The sequence below is a fragment of the Gekko japonicus genome, unplaced genomic scaffold, assembly GCF_001447785.1.
Source record: "Gekko japonicus isolate JY-2015 unplaced genomic scaffold, Gekko_japonicus_V1.1 scaffold43, whole genome shotgun sequence".
Taxonomy (NCBI): domain Eukaryota; kingdom Metazoa; phylum Chordata; class Lepidosauria; order Squamata; family Gekkonidae; genus Gekko; species Gekko japonicus.
In genome coordinates this window covers 874,261-891,359 of record NW_015173123.1, presented here as the reverse complement: position 1 = coordinate 891,359, position 17,099 = coordinate 874,261, and the positions used below count along the sequence as shown (strand labels likewise).

At 46.3% G+C, this 17,099-nt stretch overlaps 1 protein-coding gene across 5 annotated transcripts in view; it reads left to right on the top strand.

Moving 5' to 3' along the window:
* Positions 1–3,737: 3,737 nt before the first annotated feature.
* Positions 3,738–17,099, top strand: part of KSR1 (kinase suppressor of ras 1) — a 96,753-nt gene continuing 83,391 nt past the window's right edge. For 3 of the 5 annotated variants that reach the window (XM_015421920.1, XM_015421919.1, XM_015421917.1), the window contains exon 1: positions 16,191–16,445. In XM_015421920.1, coding sequence (XP_015277406.1) covers positions 16,344–16,445 — 102 coding nt within the window. In that variant the 5' untranslated portion in view covers positions 16,191–16,343. Of the gene's footprint in view, positions 3,830–16,190; positions 16,446–17,099 lie in introns of those variants that run through there. The other 2 variants (XM_015421922.1, XM_015421921.1) reach the window with 2 other exon arrangements.

Here is a 17,099-nt window from a genome sequence, read left to right as displayed (position 1 = left end):
ATAAAGAAGTGGATGGAGTGGTTTAACCCAATTTGCTTTGTCTCCCATCTTTATCATCTTGATTACAAAGATGTATGGTGGTATAGTTTTAGGTCTGGAAAATTCGACCCACCTTGTGAGTTCTGCCGTTTTAATATTTGGAAGCTTGTCCTGGCTGGTTTATAACTCCACAGAAGGGAGTTGAAATCCCATTGCTACTCTTTTAGCAGTTTTTCCGGTATGGAGATAGGTAGAGTTCAAAGTAAATATAACAACTTGGGGAACGCAAAAGATTTGATTAGATGCAATCTGTCTGGAAAAGATAGCTTCAAGCTGTTCCATTTCCTTAAATCGGCTTTGATTTCTTAAAACTTAGCAATGTGATTGATCTTTATAATATCTGTCATTTTCCGGGGTATCTGAATTCCAAGATAAGATAAGAGTTTGTCAACTTTTTGGTATTTATAGACTTCTTGAATGCGATTTTCCATCTCTGCAGTTAGGTTCAGGGACATCATGTGTGTTAATGTTTTCTGATGAAACTGCTCAATGTAAACTAAAGGTGCTACTATTTCTCTGATGACCCCTGAATATGGGATGGGAGAGGCTATCGGGCTGTATGACAAGCCCATTAATTAAAGTGGGTGAGTAAGGGAAAGCAAGACCAGGTGTGGAGAGGGTTTCTCAGGAAACACAATTTTGAGATTGAGTATCTCGTTTAGGGTGGAGAGAGATCCATTAGCAAGTCAGCGACCTGGAGTCACCTACCCAAAATAGTTTCCCAGGCTTGCCTCTGGCCAGCGTCTCCATCTCCATCTTGGTCCCAGTACAGAAACGATTTGGGGGGTGATATTAGAAGAGGGGTGTCTTGCTGTAAGACTGCCCCTCCGCAGGAGGGGTCTGGCTGCTAACAGCTTGGTGTAGGGCAGCTTCATATGTGTGCAGGATAGATCAGCCATTGGTTCAAAGCATTTGAGTGTGGTCAGTGTAAGGAATTACAAAGGCACTTGTGGGTCTCTTTAGAATAGGGACTGTTAAAAGACACATGAGTGAGGCTCATAAAATATGAAAAGTGTGAGGAAAGTGGATTAAGTGTATTTCTCCCCCTTTCTCTTTTTTCTAACGCCAGAATTTGGGGTCACCCAGTAAAGTGGACTTCCAGTAGACTGAGGACAAACAAAAGGAAATGTTTCTTTGCTGGCAGAATAGCAGCGGTTAGGGTGTCTGGGAGACCCACGTTCTAATCCCCTCTCCCCATGGAAGCTTGCGGGGACCTTGGGCCCGTTGCACACTCTCATTCTAGCTGGCGCACAGTCATTCTAGTTATGGCGGGGTATAAGTGTGTTGTAGGCTAAATGAACTTTCATGTTCAGATGTAGTGTGTCTCAGAGTTGTAGATAATGGTAGAAAACAGCAGGGCTGTAACTCATGGCCTTTCCAGTGGTATATGGTTGGGCCACCATGGGAAATTAGGTCGTGGACTTGGCTTTCACTTTAGGTATTTTTTCAGACATCCTTTTTCGGTTTGCTTCTTGTGAAGGCGCATGACACGGTCACTCTAAGGCATTCTTTTGTGTGTTCTGTTTTTGACTCAGCTGCCTTGCTGCTCTTGACGTGGAATCTTTTGCTTTCAGCTGTATCAGACCAAAAATCTTTCCCTCTCCCTCCTTCTCTTATAAAACCCATTAAAATTCTAGCAAGCTGTTTGGAGACCTGAGAAAGTAACTGTGTGGGACGTGAGAAACCCAGCGTTACCCCAGAAAGTAGCAGGTTGACTCAGTGCCAGCCAGGGTGCAGGAAAGCCGTTCAGAGCTGCTGATGCAGAGCGCAGCTGCCGTTCTCTCTTGGGGCTTTGGGGGATGGAGGGGGGCTTCTGAGACGTTTGTGCGGGAGTAAAGGCTGTCAGTCCAGTGACTGAGTTGTCTGGGTGTCTGTGGCAGCAAAGTTGGCATCTGGGTTTATCGCAAGCTCAAAACACAGCAGACAGGGCTCCATGGAGTAGTTTCTTCAATTCGGTTGGCTCCAAAGTGGACATTCTGGGGGCAATGAAAGGCTTGTTGTGTGATCTCTGAGTGCCGTGTCTTCCCCACCTTGGCTGGCCTTCTTGTCCACCTGCACCCGGCCGGCATCGGCCTCCTCACCGTCGTACCCGGCGGTAAGTTCTGGTGCGAGTTGGCTGGGGCTGAGGCTTGGGGGGCTGCTGTTAAGTTGGTGGTGGCGTGAGGCAGCCGGTACGGCACTGAGGCACTTCTCCGTTGCCTGGCCGGAGCAGGTAGCCTTGCGGTGCGGGGGAAGCAGAGGCCAGGGCTGAGCAGACAGGGGAAGTGGGCTAGGCGGCCGCAGGGCCTTGACGCTGGAGCGGGGAAAGGTGGGTGCTTAGGTGGGACAATGGGGCCTGTGGACCTACCCATTGCTCGTGAGGGGAGGCTGGCGTGGGCTGAGGGGGGGCAGCCAGGTGCGTTCCGTCCTTGAAGGGCCCCCCTGGCAAGCGCCGGTGCCATCGACACGAGCAGGAAGCAGCTCTCGAGTATTCCCTCCTCCACAAGAGAAGGCAGCGCCACCCCGCTCTGGGACGTTCCCCGAACCCCTCTTCCTGGAGGGAGGAGCATGTTTGTGTATGAGGATGCGGCAACGGCCCCGCTCATCTGCCTGGCGCTGGGAATGGTGGTTCCTTTCACAGTGGGGGCGGTAGGTGGGGGAGAGCTCCATGTCCTCAGTGGGATGACTGAACAGCGGGGTCCTGGCTGCATTTACTCTCAAGGAAGCGCTGGTGAGTGGCTGCCGAGGAAGTCTGTGTAGGATTGCAGCCTCGGCCAGCACGTTTTTTGTCCTTGTAACACTACTTCGGGTCCATTTTTCTTGCCTTTGTATTCCCCCGTGGTCCCAGTTTTCTGCCATTGTGCTGTGCCCCCCCTTTCTCCCAGTCGGCCTCCTGTCCCTCTGCCCACTGGACCGTCCGTCCTGTCCATCGGCTCCCACCACATTGAAGCAGAGACGCTGGCCGCCGCTTCTGTGGGCAGGACTCCGCCAACGCAGCAAAAGGATTGGCAGACCTTCTGCGTGACAGATCAGCCAGGCAACTGATTTTGGCGCGCATCGAATCTTGCCACCCCAAAACAGGATTATTATATAGGAGAGATGATTTATTGTTTTAGTCAGTTTTATTAAGATGCATATTACAAGGATTCAGAGTGCAAAAAGAGAATTATTACTAATTCTATTATTGGTATTTTTATTAGTAGTGTGTAGAGTGCCGTGTGATGGAGTGAGCTCCCGTGTCTGGCCCCAGTTTCCCACCGAAGCGGCACCTATTTATCTACTTGCAGTTTCTTGCTTTCAAAATGCTAGGTTGGCAGAAACTGGGGCCAGACACGGGAGCTCACTCCATCACTCGGGTCTTGAACAACTTCCAGTCTGCAGCTCAGGGTCTTATCCTCTGAGCCACCATGGCCCCTTTTGAGCCACCGCAGCCCCTTTTGTAATCACTACAATCCTCCTGTAAAGGAGATCAGTAATATATCATTGCAGGGGATGATGGGGGTATATTATCCCTGAATTTTGTAGAACTTGAGAATAGCGTTTTGCTGAAGTCTCCCTTGGTGGATTCATGGGAGAAACAGATTTTGAACCAGTGGCTGCCTGGCTTATCAGTGCACATTCTTGGCTGTTGCTCTGCACCACTCTAACCTTTCTGTTCCCGTTTTGACAGGTGAAGCTTGTCCGCTATATTGGTAGCCAGCTGCAGTGCAAGCTGAACGTTCCTCTGAACGACAGAACAGTGGAGCTGAACAGCTACCCGAGGTTCAGTGACTGGTTGTACCTTGTGAATGTGAGGAGAGACGTCGTACAGGTAAGGCATGTGGCCATGTGTCTCTAGATTGAGTCTCCTCACAGGCAGTGACGGAGTTGGGTGCTCCCCTGAAGCGGGGTGTGGCTCATCTCTGTATTTCTGGGCTTTGGGGGTGGGGGTACTAAATTATGGAATGATTTGCGTTACCCATCAGCCAAGTACAGGTGGGCAAGTTTAAAAAGCAGTACAAATAGTACTGGAATTTGCTGTCTACTAAGATGGGCAACATCTCTCTGGGGCCTCAGTGGAAGGTCTTTTGCATCACCTTCTACCTGATCCTTTTAATTGGAGATGCCGCCGGGGATCGGACCCAGAGCCTTCTGCTTACAAAGCGGGTGGTCTTCCGTTGAGCCCCAACCGCTCCACTGTGCTGATATTAGGACCATCCAGAGTATTCAAGGGCTGAATTCATTGTTTGTATCCCATACTGTTCTTGGGACAAGCTGTGTAATGAGCAGTTTCCCGCTTAGTGTTTTTGCACTCTCCTTTGTTTAGGCATAACATCCCCGGTTCTTTTTTCCTCTGCAAAAATTGTGCTCGTTGAAATCATTGTAGGATTTCTCAGCGTCCTCTGTGTAGCAGGTCAAAAGCTGATGCCTCTCCTAGTGGACAAGGGATACAGCTGTGTCTGTGCTGGCAACCATCACATGATCTGTACATCCAGCACAAAACTTTTCCTCAACGTACAAGGGTAGAGGAATAGGGTAGATTAGTATTCTGGGTTTTAGACTGGAGAGAATTAAGTCTGTTTTACCAGGTAGTGGCAGCTCACCGTCCAAGAAAGTAACTCATAGAAAAACTGATTTTTAGTCTACTGCAGAAAGGTTTAGAGGTTAGAACTCACATTCTTTCACTAAGCAGGATAATACAGTTCATCTTGCTTGAGCACAGTCTATTTTCTCAGATCTTGCAGGGGAAAGGAATTGATTTCATGCATCTCCTTGCCAGTAAAGAGTTTAGATACAATAAGAAAAACAGAAGAGATTTTTCCTGAGCATGCAAAGCTGCAGGAAAGGGACTTATCTATACCAATAGAATGAGCTATTCTAGGTCCTATGACCTAAGAGTCCTTAAACTACATTTCCCATAGTGCCATGTCAAAGGCAAAGGGCTCATTTTCCTACTCGAAAGCAATCTGCTAGCTACATATTCTGCTGGGGGCAGTACATTTAGAACTCTGCTTCCTTACATCTGTGTGGGGGTTATTCAGTCATGCAGGGCGTGCCCCCCCCCAAATACACCTATATCTGACATGGTATAGTCCAGGGACTGCTTTTCATCTGCTCTGCAATACATGAGTTGTGTCTTGGGTGCTGAGCATCTGTAAAATCCATCCAATGAGACAAATGGGTGAGTGGGTAGGAAGGAGCCCTGGGAAATCTCTTCCCTGGGCCCCCCAAAATCTGGAACCGGCCCGGCTTCCAACTTTGTCTGAGTACACATGGCAGAACCTAACAACAGACAGGATGATTTTTAATGTGCTCTTTATTTTAATCCCAAAATTTATCTTTTGAATTTTTGGTGTCTGTATCTCTTCTGCTAACTGAACCTGCGATTTAAAAACAAAAAACAAAAAAACACTTCCATCTTCATCATGGGCATGTTTGACTTCCCACGGGAGAGCCAGCGTTGTGTAGTGGTTAAGAGAGGCAGATGCTAATCTGGAGAACCGGGTTGGATTCCTCCCTCCTCTTCCACGTGCAGCCAGCTGGGTGACCTTGGGTCAGTCACAGTTCTCTCATCCCCACCCGACCTCACAGGGAAAGGTGATTGTAAGCTGCCTGGAGACTCCTTAATGTAGAGAACAGCAGGGTATAAAAACCAACTCTTCTCTTCCCCCCACCCCCCCAGTGCTTCCCAGTTTGGGATTCTCTGTCATCATTTTGAGTTAAAGTTAAAACCAGTGTGCAGTTGGTCCCAATTGAGGAGTCTTTGGACTGTACCATTTTATACCTTAGATGGGGAAAAGAATAAAATAAACTTTAGATAAAACATTCCTGATTATAAAACATGTCCGTGAGAAGCTTCTGGTTGAGCCTTTTTTTCCCTAAGGTGCATTGTTCTTTATTTTGAGGGAATATTTTATATGGGAATGTGTTTGATCTCCTTGCTTCAGATGGACTTCCTGCTTGTCTTCTTGTTTTAGTTCTTAATGGAAAAATAGGAAGGAGCGATTATCCAGTGTTTATGCTGGTCACGATGGGGCTGATGTGACTGTATTGACTTGGAAAGACTCTCTGCATATGCTCAGAAGCACCTTCCCTTCCAGCAAACACAGATATTCTCTTGGTGTGGCATTAGTTACTCTTTTAACTTGCCAACTCTGTGAGGTCTTGGTGTCACAGCGGAAGCATGTCTGATTTACAATTGCTTGATAGTTTGTATACGCGGACAATTAAACAGTTTTAAAAACAGATTGGGAATGAAATCTAACCCGCCCCAAGGCAGAGAGAACAGGTTCTGTCCTCTGAAGGCTGTTTAGCTCTGGCTCGATCAAGGCTTGTTAAGCAGTTTTGTGGCGGGGGCGGAATAAAACCTTGGAGAGGCCTGGGAAGCTTGTAAGAGTGCAAAGGACTGGTGCAGCAGAGTTTTATCTGGGTCTGGGAGATGTCACTTCTGCCTCCATGCCGTGTGGGCCTTGTGCTGTGTTTTCTGATGTGTAAAACAGGAACAATATATACCTGTTGCAGGACTGCTGAAAGGGCTGATGGACAATACAGCACAAATTAATACTGCTAAATAGTTGCTGCTCCTGTGATCCCAACGGGAAATCCCACTTCTCTTTCCTTTTCTGCTAAACTTGTAGCAAAAGTCCCCTCCCCACACCATCCTCTTTATAAGAGACAGTGCGGTGTAGTAGTTAGAATGTTGGACTAAGATTTGGGAGGAGAATGATACTTTGGGTCCCCATTGGCCAGAAAAGTGGGGTTATAAATGAAGGAAATAAATACCCATGAGCAGTGTTCCCTCTAAGCAGAGTTAGTGTGAGCTAGCTCACAGTTTTTTAGCCTCCAGCTCACACATTTTCGTCTTAGCTCAGGAAGGATGGCTCCAGAGCAAACTAATTCATGCAGCAGCCAAATCGCTCAATCAGAACTTTAATGCCAGGAGCTCCCAAAGTAGAATCTTTGCTCACAAGACTCCACAGCTTAGAGGGAGCCTGGCCCAAGAGCCCTAGAGCTGTTTAAAATCAAAGGCTGTGTGAGCTTTTTTCTATCCTGCACTGGTGTTCTCTAGTCTTATTCAGTGCAGTATGAAATCATTGTGGGGTTATTGTTCAGATGGGAAGGGTTTTTTTTAGATGGGTGGGTATGTTTTGGCATAAAGGCAGTGATGCTTATTTACCCATTCGCTCAGTTTTCAAACTGGCTGAACCACATTTGGCTGCAGCACTCAAGAAAGAATTCACCCTGTGGGATGGAGGACTCCCCCGGTGGCTTGTAGGGCATCGAGAAATGTTGATGGTTATTTGTCAGATTCCTGGATGAGTTACTCTTAACAACACTCTCTTTAGCAGTGATTTGTTTATTGAGAAAGTAAGTTAGTTCCAGGTAAGAGCATCGCTGTGTTAGAACTAACGATTTTTGGCGGGTACCCTGATAATATAGGCAATTCAAAAGGACCCCTCCCCAATAGCTGATCACACACACACACACACACACAAACCTCACATTCATCCTTTTATTATGGCAAACAGAGCTGGGTGCGAAGTTTGACATTACTGCCAGGCAGAACAGCCACCTTCTTACCCCCATCCCAAGATAAAAGGCCTGCCAAGGTCAGATCTCTGTCTCCAGCTAAATGCCCGTGGGAAGCAAAGTGTGGCAAAGAGATTGTCTGCCCTCTGTTGTCTCTGGCATGCAGCAATTCATCTGAGTAGAAGAGGTGGACTGTATAGTTAACCCCCCCCCCGGGCTTTACTGCTAGTGATATTGTAAAAATAAGATTTCTGTCCTGCCTTTCAGGCGTAGAGATGGTGACTTGTCAACACGAAATGAAAGCATTGCCAGGTTGTGAAGCAGAACCCAGAACGGCAGCTGAATAAAAACAGTATTGAAAAACATCAGCCATGAAATCTAGAGTTTGTATATCAAAAATGAGAGCTCACGGGAGGAGATTGTATAAATATAAAGACACTCCGTGAATGAATTACGAACATAAGCAGAAAAATTATATTGTATGAAACAATTCAAACATTTTGAAATCTTTGTTAAAGAACCCTTATATTTTTTTTTACAGAGCTAGGAACAAAAAGTACTTGATACTTGAAAAACTTCAGGAATGCAATAGTTTCACATCATAAGTGAGTGCAGCTATACACGGCTGGCTTCACTGCCGCGTTCACGTTACGCTTCTTCAGATAGCTGGTACTCTTTAGCTGTGAAATCTAGAGTTGCCAGGAAGAACAGAAAATGATATCTTGAAATGACAACAACAAATGCCATCTGGAATAAAATAGATTGCACAAGTTTTCTGAAAGTCCAAAAGGGAGAAAGGGACCCTGGTAACTTACTGGGGCAGGGAGTTCTGCAGCCTGGTGGTGCACCAGGCAGTCTTATCTCTACTAGTACAGGGTACCTTAAGTTGACCTTAGATCAATACTTCCCTTGGTGGATGTTGGTATCTGGAACTGGGTGTTGGATATGGATGAAACATTTCCCACAAATTTCCTTTTATCTGCTGGTCATCCCCTAATGAACTCATGAAGGTGCCTTATATTATATTGAATCAGATTCTTGGTCCATTAAGGTCAGTATTGTCCGCTCATACTGGCAGCGGCTCTCCAGGATCTTAGGTTGAGGTCTTTCACATCCCCTCCTAACCAGTGTTCCCTCTAAGCTGTACAGTCTTGTGAGCAAAAATTCTACTTTGTGAGCTACTGACATTAAAGTTGTGAGTGAGCGATTTGGCTACTGCATACAGTAGTTTGCTTTGGAGTCATCCTTCCTGAGCAAAGACAAAAATGTGTGAGCTGGAGGCTAAAAAACTGTGAGCTAGCTCACACTAACTCAGCTTAGAGGGAACACGGAGATGCCAGGGATTGAAACTGGGACCTTCTGCATGCCAAGCAGACACTCTTCCATTGAGCCGTGGCCCCTCCTTTGCCCTCTGTTTATTTAAACGAAGGATAAAGTGGGGGAGAGAACGATGGAAGTCACTTTGGGTCCCCATTTGGGGAGGAAGGCAGGGTATAATGGAAGAGTAAATTTTAATTCTCAGGCTTGTGTGCTCCTTCCCTTGGTGCAGTGGTAAAGTGCGCGGACTCTAATCTGGGAGAACCGGGTTTGATTTCCCACATCTCCCCTTGCAGCTGCTGGTGTGACCTTGGGCAAGCCATAGTCCTGTCAGAGCTGTTCTCTCAAGGACCGTTCTGGAAAGAGCTCTCTGAGCCCCGCCTACCTCACAGGGTGTCTGTTGTGGAGAGGGGAAGGGATGGGAGTTTGTAAACTGCTCTGAGACTCCGAGTGAAGGGCAGGGTATAAATCCAATCTCCTCCTCCTCCTCCTCCTCCTCCTCCTCCTCCTCCTTGCCTTGTGCATAGTAGCAAGACTCGGGATTTCTTGGTCTAGGAAGTCTGAGTCTAAATGACAATTTAACATTCAAACTCATCCTTTGTAACAAATTAGGGCTTTTTTGTTGACTGCAAAACTGGGATTCTAAACCATACTTAATCCTGGTTTGTAGGCAAGAAATAAACTGCAGTTTGTTAAAGTGCCTAAATTTTGGCTTCAAAACAAAAGTTGTTGTTTTTCTTTTATTTTCAAACAAGGAATTCTTCTTTCTTGGCTGTGTGTGTGAGGGCAGAAGGGACTGTGCATATCCAAGAATTAACCTCTTGTATTCACCACCAACACACCAGATTTGTTTAGTTGGTAGGGATGGGCACAAACTGGCTCACAAACTAAAGTTCATGACGAATTTTGGCTGGTTTGGGGCTTTCGAACTGAAGTTCATGGCAGGTCAACTGGCACGAACTTTCCATGAACTTTCAATCAGTTCATGGCGATTTGTGAATGGATACATTTCCAGACTGTCTTCACTCAATCAAAATGTTTACTGAACTTCAAAGTCAGGGCAAGGTTCCCTGTATGTTTGGTGTGTGTAGCTTGGAGGGAGTCCATTCTGTACACGAACTTGCACCTGACTTTTCCCTCAAAAGTGCTTTCCTGGGAGGGCATCTTCTTTGGGGGCCATAATTTGGACAATTAAGTCCAATCTACACATTACTTGGAGGGCATGTTGAGGAGTATCAGGGGGAGGTCCCCTGCAAGATTGAAGTCTCTAGCTTGCACAGGGTCCATTCTGTACCCTTCTGAACCTCCTGAACCGGCACCTGTCATTTCCCCAGAAAACACCTTCTTTGGGGAGCCGTAACTCAGACCTCGTAAATCCAATACTGACCAAACTTGGACGGCAGGTAGAGGAGAATCAGGCGGAGATCCTCTGTGAGTTTGGTGTCTCTAGCATGCCAGACAGGGGCATTGTACTGCATCACAAACTGAACAGGCTTGTTTGGCACCTAAAAGTTTATGATGGTTCATGGCTAGTGAACCAGACATGCCATGAACTGAAATGAACCGCATTTTCCTGATTTATGCCCATCCCTATTGGTTGGTCTGACATCTGAATGTTGATCTGTGACTTACGGGTTTTCAGAGTAAGAATCTTTCTCCTTATTTAATTCTTGGAAACATTGCGATGAAACTAAATTTAATCTATCACATTATGAGTAAGATCCAGCAGTTTCATACTTCTTTCAGTTGCAATTTGTGCTCCTTATGTTCTGTCAGGGGAGGGGATTTCTGTACACGCCTGCTGTCTGCCTAGCTGAGGTCAGCAAAGCATGTTGCAAAACGATGCCCCATTTTTGTGTGCCTTCTCCAGGCTACTCCAAAGCTGGGGACAGAGGGGAACTCTCTAGCCACCTTATCTTTAAGATCCAACAGTGCTGATGTAACTTTCTTATCACCTGCATCTTCCAAATATGTTTGTTACGAAGGATATCATTTGTTATATTTTATATAGGGAGCTTCGAGGGAGGGAGCTTGGGTATCAGGAAAGACAGAGGGAGAGACGTATCTTAAACCCAGCCAAAGGTGCTGTGGGCCTGGGACGGGGAAGCTGGTCACTTCCTGTGCGGGTGAGTGGGTGGGTGGATAATATTGCTTTAAATGCGGGAATATTTTTCAAGGTTTGGGAAAGTGGCAGAAGGGCTACCTGCCCATTCCTGGATCATCTGCAAAATGTGTGTTTTCTAATGCTGGCCCTATTGTTGAGTGTCTGCATGTGCCACAAGATCAGTGGGGGACCAAGGGAGGTTTGTTCAAGGTCTGAGCTTTTGTGTGGGAGGCACACATTATCAAATACATTAGAATGGCAGTCAAGGTTCAAACTTGTAGCCCGAGAATGAACAGCAAATTAACATGCAACATGGTGATGTTTAAGGTATTCAAAGTCAGAACAAAACAACAAGCTAAGGTTTTAAGGTCAACAGTTTGTAACATCATGCCAGAAGGTGTTAACCCTTTAATTTTTCTTTTAAAAAAATCAATAGGAGAGTTGAACGTTTGGGGAAAAAACTTTATGTGGGCTAGATGATGAACTTGTTTGATGTTTGTGATAAATATTTTGGTAGTTTATACACAGTTGCTGTTTTTAACAAAACGTACATCCCTCCCCGTGTTGCTCGTAGCTGTCTGGGAACTAGTCATCCTCATTGGCTGCCCCAAAGGAGGCTGCCGGGAGAACTCGCCCTCATCCAAATGGCATTGATTTGTCAACAACAGATGAACACAGACACCCCATCCCCTCCCTTAAACCAGCATGGTCTCAAAAATAGTTGCATGGGAAGATAGAAGTTGCCTCATTCCCAAGCACCTTGACAAAGTGCCAGAAGGCAAAGACCAAAGTGTGTCCGTATGTGAGTAGGAGTGTGGTGGGGAAAGTTCTGGAGCCTGGGTGCCATGATTGAAAAGGCCCCATCCCACCCACCTGTCTGCCCTTCATGCTGCTGAAAGTGCCGTGCCACAGAGGAGGGCCCCAGTAAAGACCTGAGGTCCTGGATAGACTCATAATGGGGGACTGGGGCTTCCAAGAGGAGGGGATCAGGGAGATGAAATGGCTTGGGTCATGGAGCTGGGCAAGTAATGTGGACACATGACATTTGAGTTGGGTCTAAGTGGTGTGAAAGAAGAATCTTAGGGAGAGTGTTGTGCTCTTGGCATCCCGGAAAGGGGAGATATCCTGGGCCCAAGGCATCTCAGGCTTTAGAAGATCATCACCAGTTCTCTGATTTGAGAAATGATATGGCACCTAAAGGAATTGGGAAGGGGGTTGATCTGCTCCCCATGGCAGGTCACTGTGGGGTCTCTTGCCTCTTGATGTCTTCCATCAGTACACATAATTACTGTTTCTGGTAAGTAGTAACATTATTATTTGCAGGGAAGGTTGGTTTTGGTCCCCCCCCCCAAAAAAAAAGAAGTCCGCCCTCCCTCTTCCAAAATTAGAACCAAAATGTTTCTGCTCCTTTGTTATTCAGAACCAGTAGTTTTCCATGTCTCCTGTAGCAAAGGTGGCGGTTGCCTTATCTCAATGGTATTGTTGACAGGCACTATTGGGGGTTTCTAGAATTGCTTAAGCAAAGAAAAGTCCCCACCCCCTCCTTTTGTTGTGGAGGTGTCCTGGCAGAACACAAGGGGAAAGCACCCTGTGTGTGTGTGTGTGTGTGTGTGTATTATGACCTGGAATGACTGTTGTCTCAATGACTGTAAGAGTGACACAGCAGGAGATAAAGGGGGGGGGGGGAGAGACCCTGTCCGATTGAGGCAGCTTTTGAGAGAGATTCATCCAGTGCTTGTTTTGGAGACTGGGTATGTGCTCATGTGCCAGGATGGAGAGGTTTTACTTGTTTCCATGTGAAGAGAAGTTGAGTCTTAAGTTATTATTTTATTTACTTTATTTATATCACGCCTTTCTCCCCAATGGGGGCTCAAATTGGCATTGGTTGCTCTCCTCTCCTCCATTTCATCCTCGCAACAACCCTGGGAGGGAGGTGAGGCGGAGAGTGCGTGACTGGCCCAAGGTCACCCAGCAGGCTTCTGTGGCCTGAGTGGGGATTTGACGCGGGGCCTCCCAGGTCCTAGCGTGGCACTCTGACCACTATGCCACACTGGCTGTCCTCTAGCAAGACTCTTGGGCCCAGGGTCAATCAGAGTGTTTCTTTTCGTCCATTAGGCTCACTTTGAATAATGAATCTGATGGGGGAAATGTTACAGTGCCGTAAAAACGTTCGTTTATTAGCTTCATTGACCAGAGGTCTTAAGCCAAACGTACAAACAGCTACTATAAAACACATTACATATAATTACAAGATAATTTAGACCAAACATTTTTACAATAAAAACTAATAAACATACTCATAAACAATATTAATAAACAACATTTTGTAGGCTTCCATAAACTCTATGAAATCCCATAATATTATGGAAATTAGTTTTAGAATTTAAAAAAATTGTATACATAAAACTACCTACAGCATTTCAAAGCCACTTTAAAAATAGCACTATCAATAGATATTTTGCCACCGAGTTGTTTCAGGGTGCTAATCTGCTAGGAGTATGGTTATCGCCCAGGGTTCCATGGGGAGGTGATGTCTATGTAAAATAGGGGTAATCCAACAGGAGGTGCCGTAAAAACATGAATGTGCGTTTTCACAGAGACACCCATGAATGGAATATTCATCTGTCGTGGTGGCCAGAGGAAGCGAAGATCCAGCAGGGCAATGTGGTTAGAGCGTTAGTAGGGTTTCCATTTGTTCACTTATGGCAGGAGACCTCTGGCCAGTTATAGCCTTTGCCCATGGATGCTCAGCTGATTGGCGGGTGGAAACTGGGGCCGGTGTGTGTGTGCGTGCGTGCGATTGTCCTGGGGAGAATTTTGTTTTTTTTTTAAAAAAGACCTCATCTCCTTATAAGAAGTTCTGACCATAGAGTTCCTGGTGATTCCTAGAGCTATCCAGAAGTGATAAAGTTGGCTCTAGCAGTCGCCAGAAACTTTGTGGTCAGAACTTCCCATAAGTAGCTGAGGCCTTGATTGTCTTCATAATTTTTTCTCCACAGGATGATTGCTCCTCCAACCCTAGAGTACTGGACCAGGATTTGGAAGATCCAGGTTCAAATCCTGCCTCTGTCGTGAAGTTTCCTGGGGGGGGGGGGCAGGGGGCGGGGGGGGGGGCATGGGGCAGTCATTCTTTCTCAACCTAATCTGTCTCACAAGATTGTTGTGAAGATTGTTTAACTAGAGATGCCAAAGACTGACTCTTGGACATCCTGTGCACAAAGCTATTGCTGATCTATGCCCCACCCCCAACTCCTGCTCTTCATTCAAATGAGTTTGAGGGCATTGTATCTCGTTCTGTCTTCTTTACTTTTAAGTTCACAGCAACCCTCTGAGGTAGGTTAGGATGACAGAGAGAGAGAGAGAGAGAGAGAGAGAGAGAGAGAGACTGGCCTAAGGTCACTGAGTGAATTTCATGGTGGTCTCTCCTGTCCTAGTCTGATACTGTCAGAACCCCACAAGCCAGTTCTTTTTTTGTGCATAGATACAGGATCAGAAGTTAAGGCAAGCAATTGTTCCATGCTTAAACTCTTTTTGTGAAGAATCACATAGGTCCTCTGTGGTTCTTATCTCTTCTAATTGGTATTCATTTTATTCTGTTTTGGGAGTTTACTCTCTGCGAACTGCTGGAGCTCCATTCTTTACCATTCAGCCCCTCTTTTCCATTTGGTCTTTAGAAATTAGGGTCAACTCGTACAATCTATTTTATGTCTTCTGCATCATTTCTTCCACTTCGGAAAAACCGTCACCCCATTTCCCTGTAGAGAGGGGCTCTTCTCTTCCCTGGAGAAATGTTCTAACCCTGTCCTTTATCCTCTGTTCTGTTTTTTTGTTTGCAGGGCCTTATTAACATGGAAAAGCATTCAAAATCTTACCCCCCCACCCCCCCGGTCAGTTCTTCCACCTAAGGATCCTGCTGCATGACTTTGGGTTCGATCCAGCCAGCTTCTTCATTCGGATGTTGCCCAGCCTCTCTCCCCACCAGGCATTTAAACAAAGAGGTCTTCTGATACCCAGCTAACCTTTTTTTAATGTGGTTCAAGAGGACCTTTTCCTCCCTCTTTCACCAGCAGAAAGCTGGACCCAACCTTATATTTCTGTTTCAGAGTTCCGTTGCTCATGTTGCTCATGTTGCTCATGTTCTAACTAATGGGCACTAATCGCCAAATAATGCACAGTGGCTGCTTGCCAATGGAAGTGTTGGGAGAGCTGAGCATGGATCTCTGACACGGCAGGTAGTCCTTCCACAAGATGCAATGAAGTGAACTGGCTGTGGCTGTGGAAAGGGCCAGCAAGTCGCAGGCAACCCCGTTGGGTTTTCAAGGCAAGAGACCAATGGAGGTGGTGTGCCATTGCTGGCCTCTGCATACTGTGTCACTTGGCAGCCTCCCATCCAAGTACCAGTCAGGACTGGCCCCACTTAGCCTCCAAGATCTGATGAGATCGGGCTAGGCCGGACCATCGTTCATATAGATATAGGAACCAGGCCGGTTGGATGCAGATTGTGAGAGGATGACAAGACCATTTCTGTGGAAGCGTAGATCTTTCATCCAAAGACGTACAGTGCTATGTTTTTAAGTTAGTGCAGGACAAGCAGTGAACATCCCATGCTGTAAATGGAAGCATCTTTCCAAAGGTGTCTGCGACCATGCCTGTGGCCTGCACGCAGTCTTTGGTCTGGGAATCAGGGGTGTTCCAGAAGTAAGTAAAGGTAAAGGTTCCCTTGCTCGAAAGCCAGTCGAGTCCGACTCTAGGATTGCGGTGCTCATCTCCGTTTCAAAGCCGAAGAGCCAGCGCTGTCCGAAGACGTTTCCGTGGTCATGTGGCCGGCATGACTAAGCACCAAGGCGCACAGAACGCTGTTACCTTCCCACCAAAGTGGTACCTATTTATCTACTTGCAATTTCTTGCTTTCGAACTGCTAGGTTCCAGAAGTACAAGTGTCTTTATTACTTTTCTAAATACAATCTGTGAGTTGTTGGAGGGTCTGAATTCTTTTTTCTTACGGACTTTTCCTAGCCTGGCTCCCCCCCCCCTTTTAGTCATTTAAAGTTGGGCTGCTTTTCCATGCTTCTGTTTTCCTGCCAATTCCAAAAATAAATCTGCCAGGCAGAGTAGGTTGGAAAGCCCCTAGACCCACCCCATCCCCCCCTTTCAGAAATAGCCCGTCTGCTACAATTCGAAATATCTGCTGACTCCTCCAGTCTGCTGAGAAAGCTGGGCTGTGCTCTGTGAATCTCCTGCTCCTGTCGGGGTCCCGCTCTGGAAACTCCGGGTGGCTGGTTGTGTCCTGTTTTCTTTTTTTACATTTTAAAACCTTGAAAGCCTGTGTTTAAAAGGAGACTAATGACAGCTTGTAAAATCCTTTAAGTTCAGGGAAGAGATTACTGTGGTAACAATGCAGTGTTTATGGAGTTGGGCAACAGCTAAAACGCCTGCCAGCGTGCAAAGCAGCCAGCCAGTCACACTGCGCAGTGTGCGAGGCCTCCTCTGTCCAGAGGTAGGTAAGAGGATCGGCACCCCTGTTGGGAGGTTTCTGTTACCAAAGGAAATATATTAGACAGACTAAATTGGGGGAGGGACATTCAGGGGGGCTGGATCCCCTTTGGCTTATTCGCAGAAAGCCAAAAGTGCAAGACTGTGTTGTAGTGCGGGACACTTAGGATAAGGAGTGGTTGATTGCAACTGGGGAAAGAGATGATGCACGTGATCCAGAACGGGATGGTAGAACTCTGTCTCATATAGAATGTTATTGTGTGTGTCATTGTTAGTTGCTTCCTATAACCGAGCCTGGCAAAGTTTTCGTGTAGTTTCTTGCTTCTGTGCTGTTTTGCTACATACACGGAATATTTTTAATGGGGGAATGTTTTCAAAAAACGGCCTCCTTCACCTGCCATCTGAAAGAATATGGTCTTCCTTCTACCATCTCATTTTATGCAATATACAAAGAATTCAGGTGTAATTCTTATGGTGAACCTGTATGTGGGCTGTCATAATGGACTGTTGTCCTGTGTAAAAAATTGGAAATATATAAATCCCTGTCTAAAGAAAAGAAGTATGGCAGGGTACAGGGTCTTCTCCCATCTGTGCTAACCTTCTGTGTTCAAGAAACTTTTTTTTTGGCTTGGGAGAGCATTCCATCATGTAACACCCC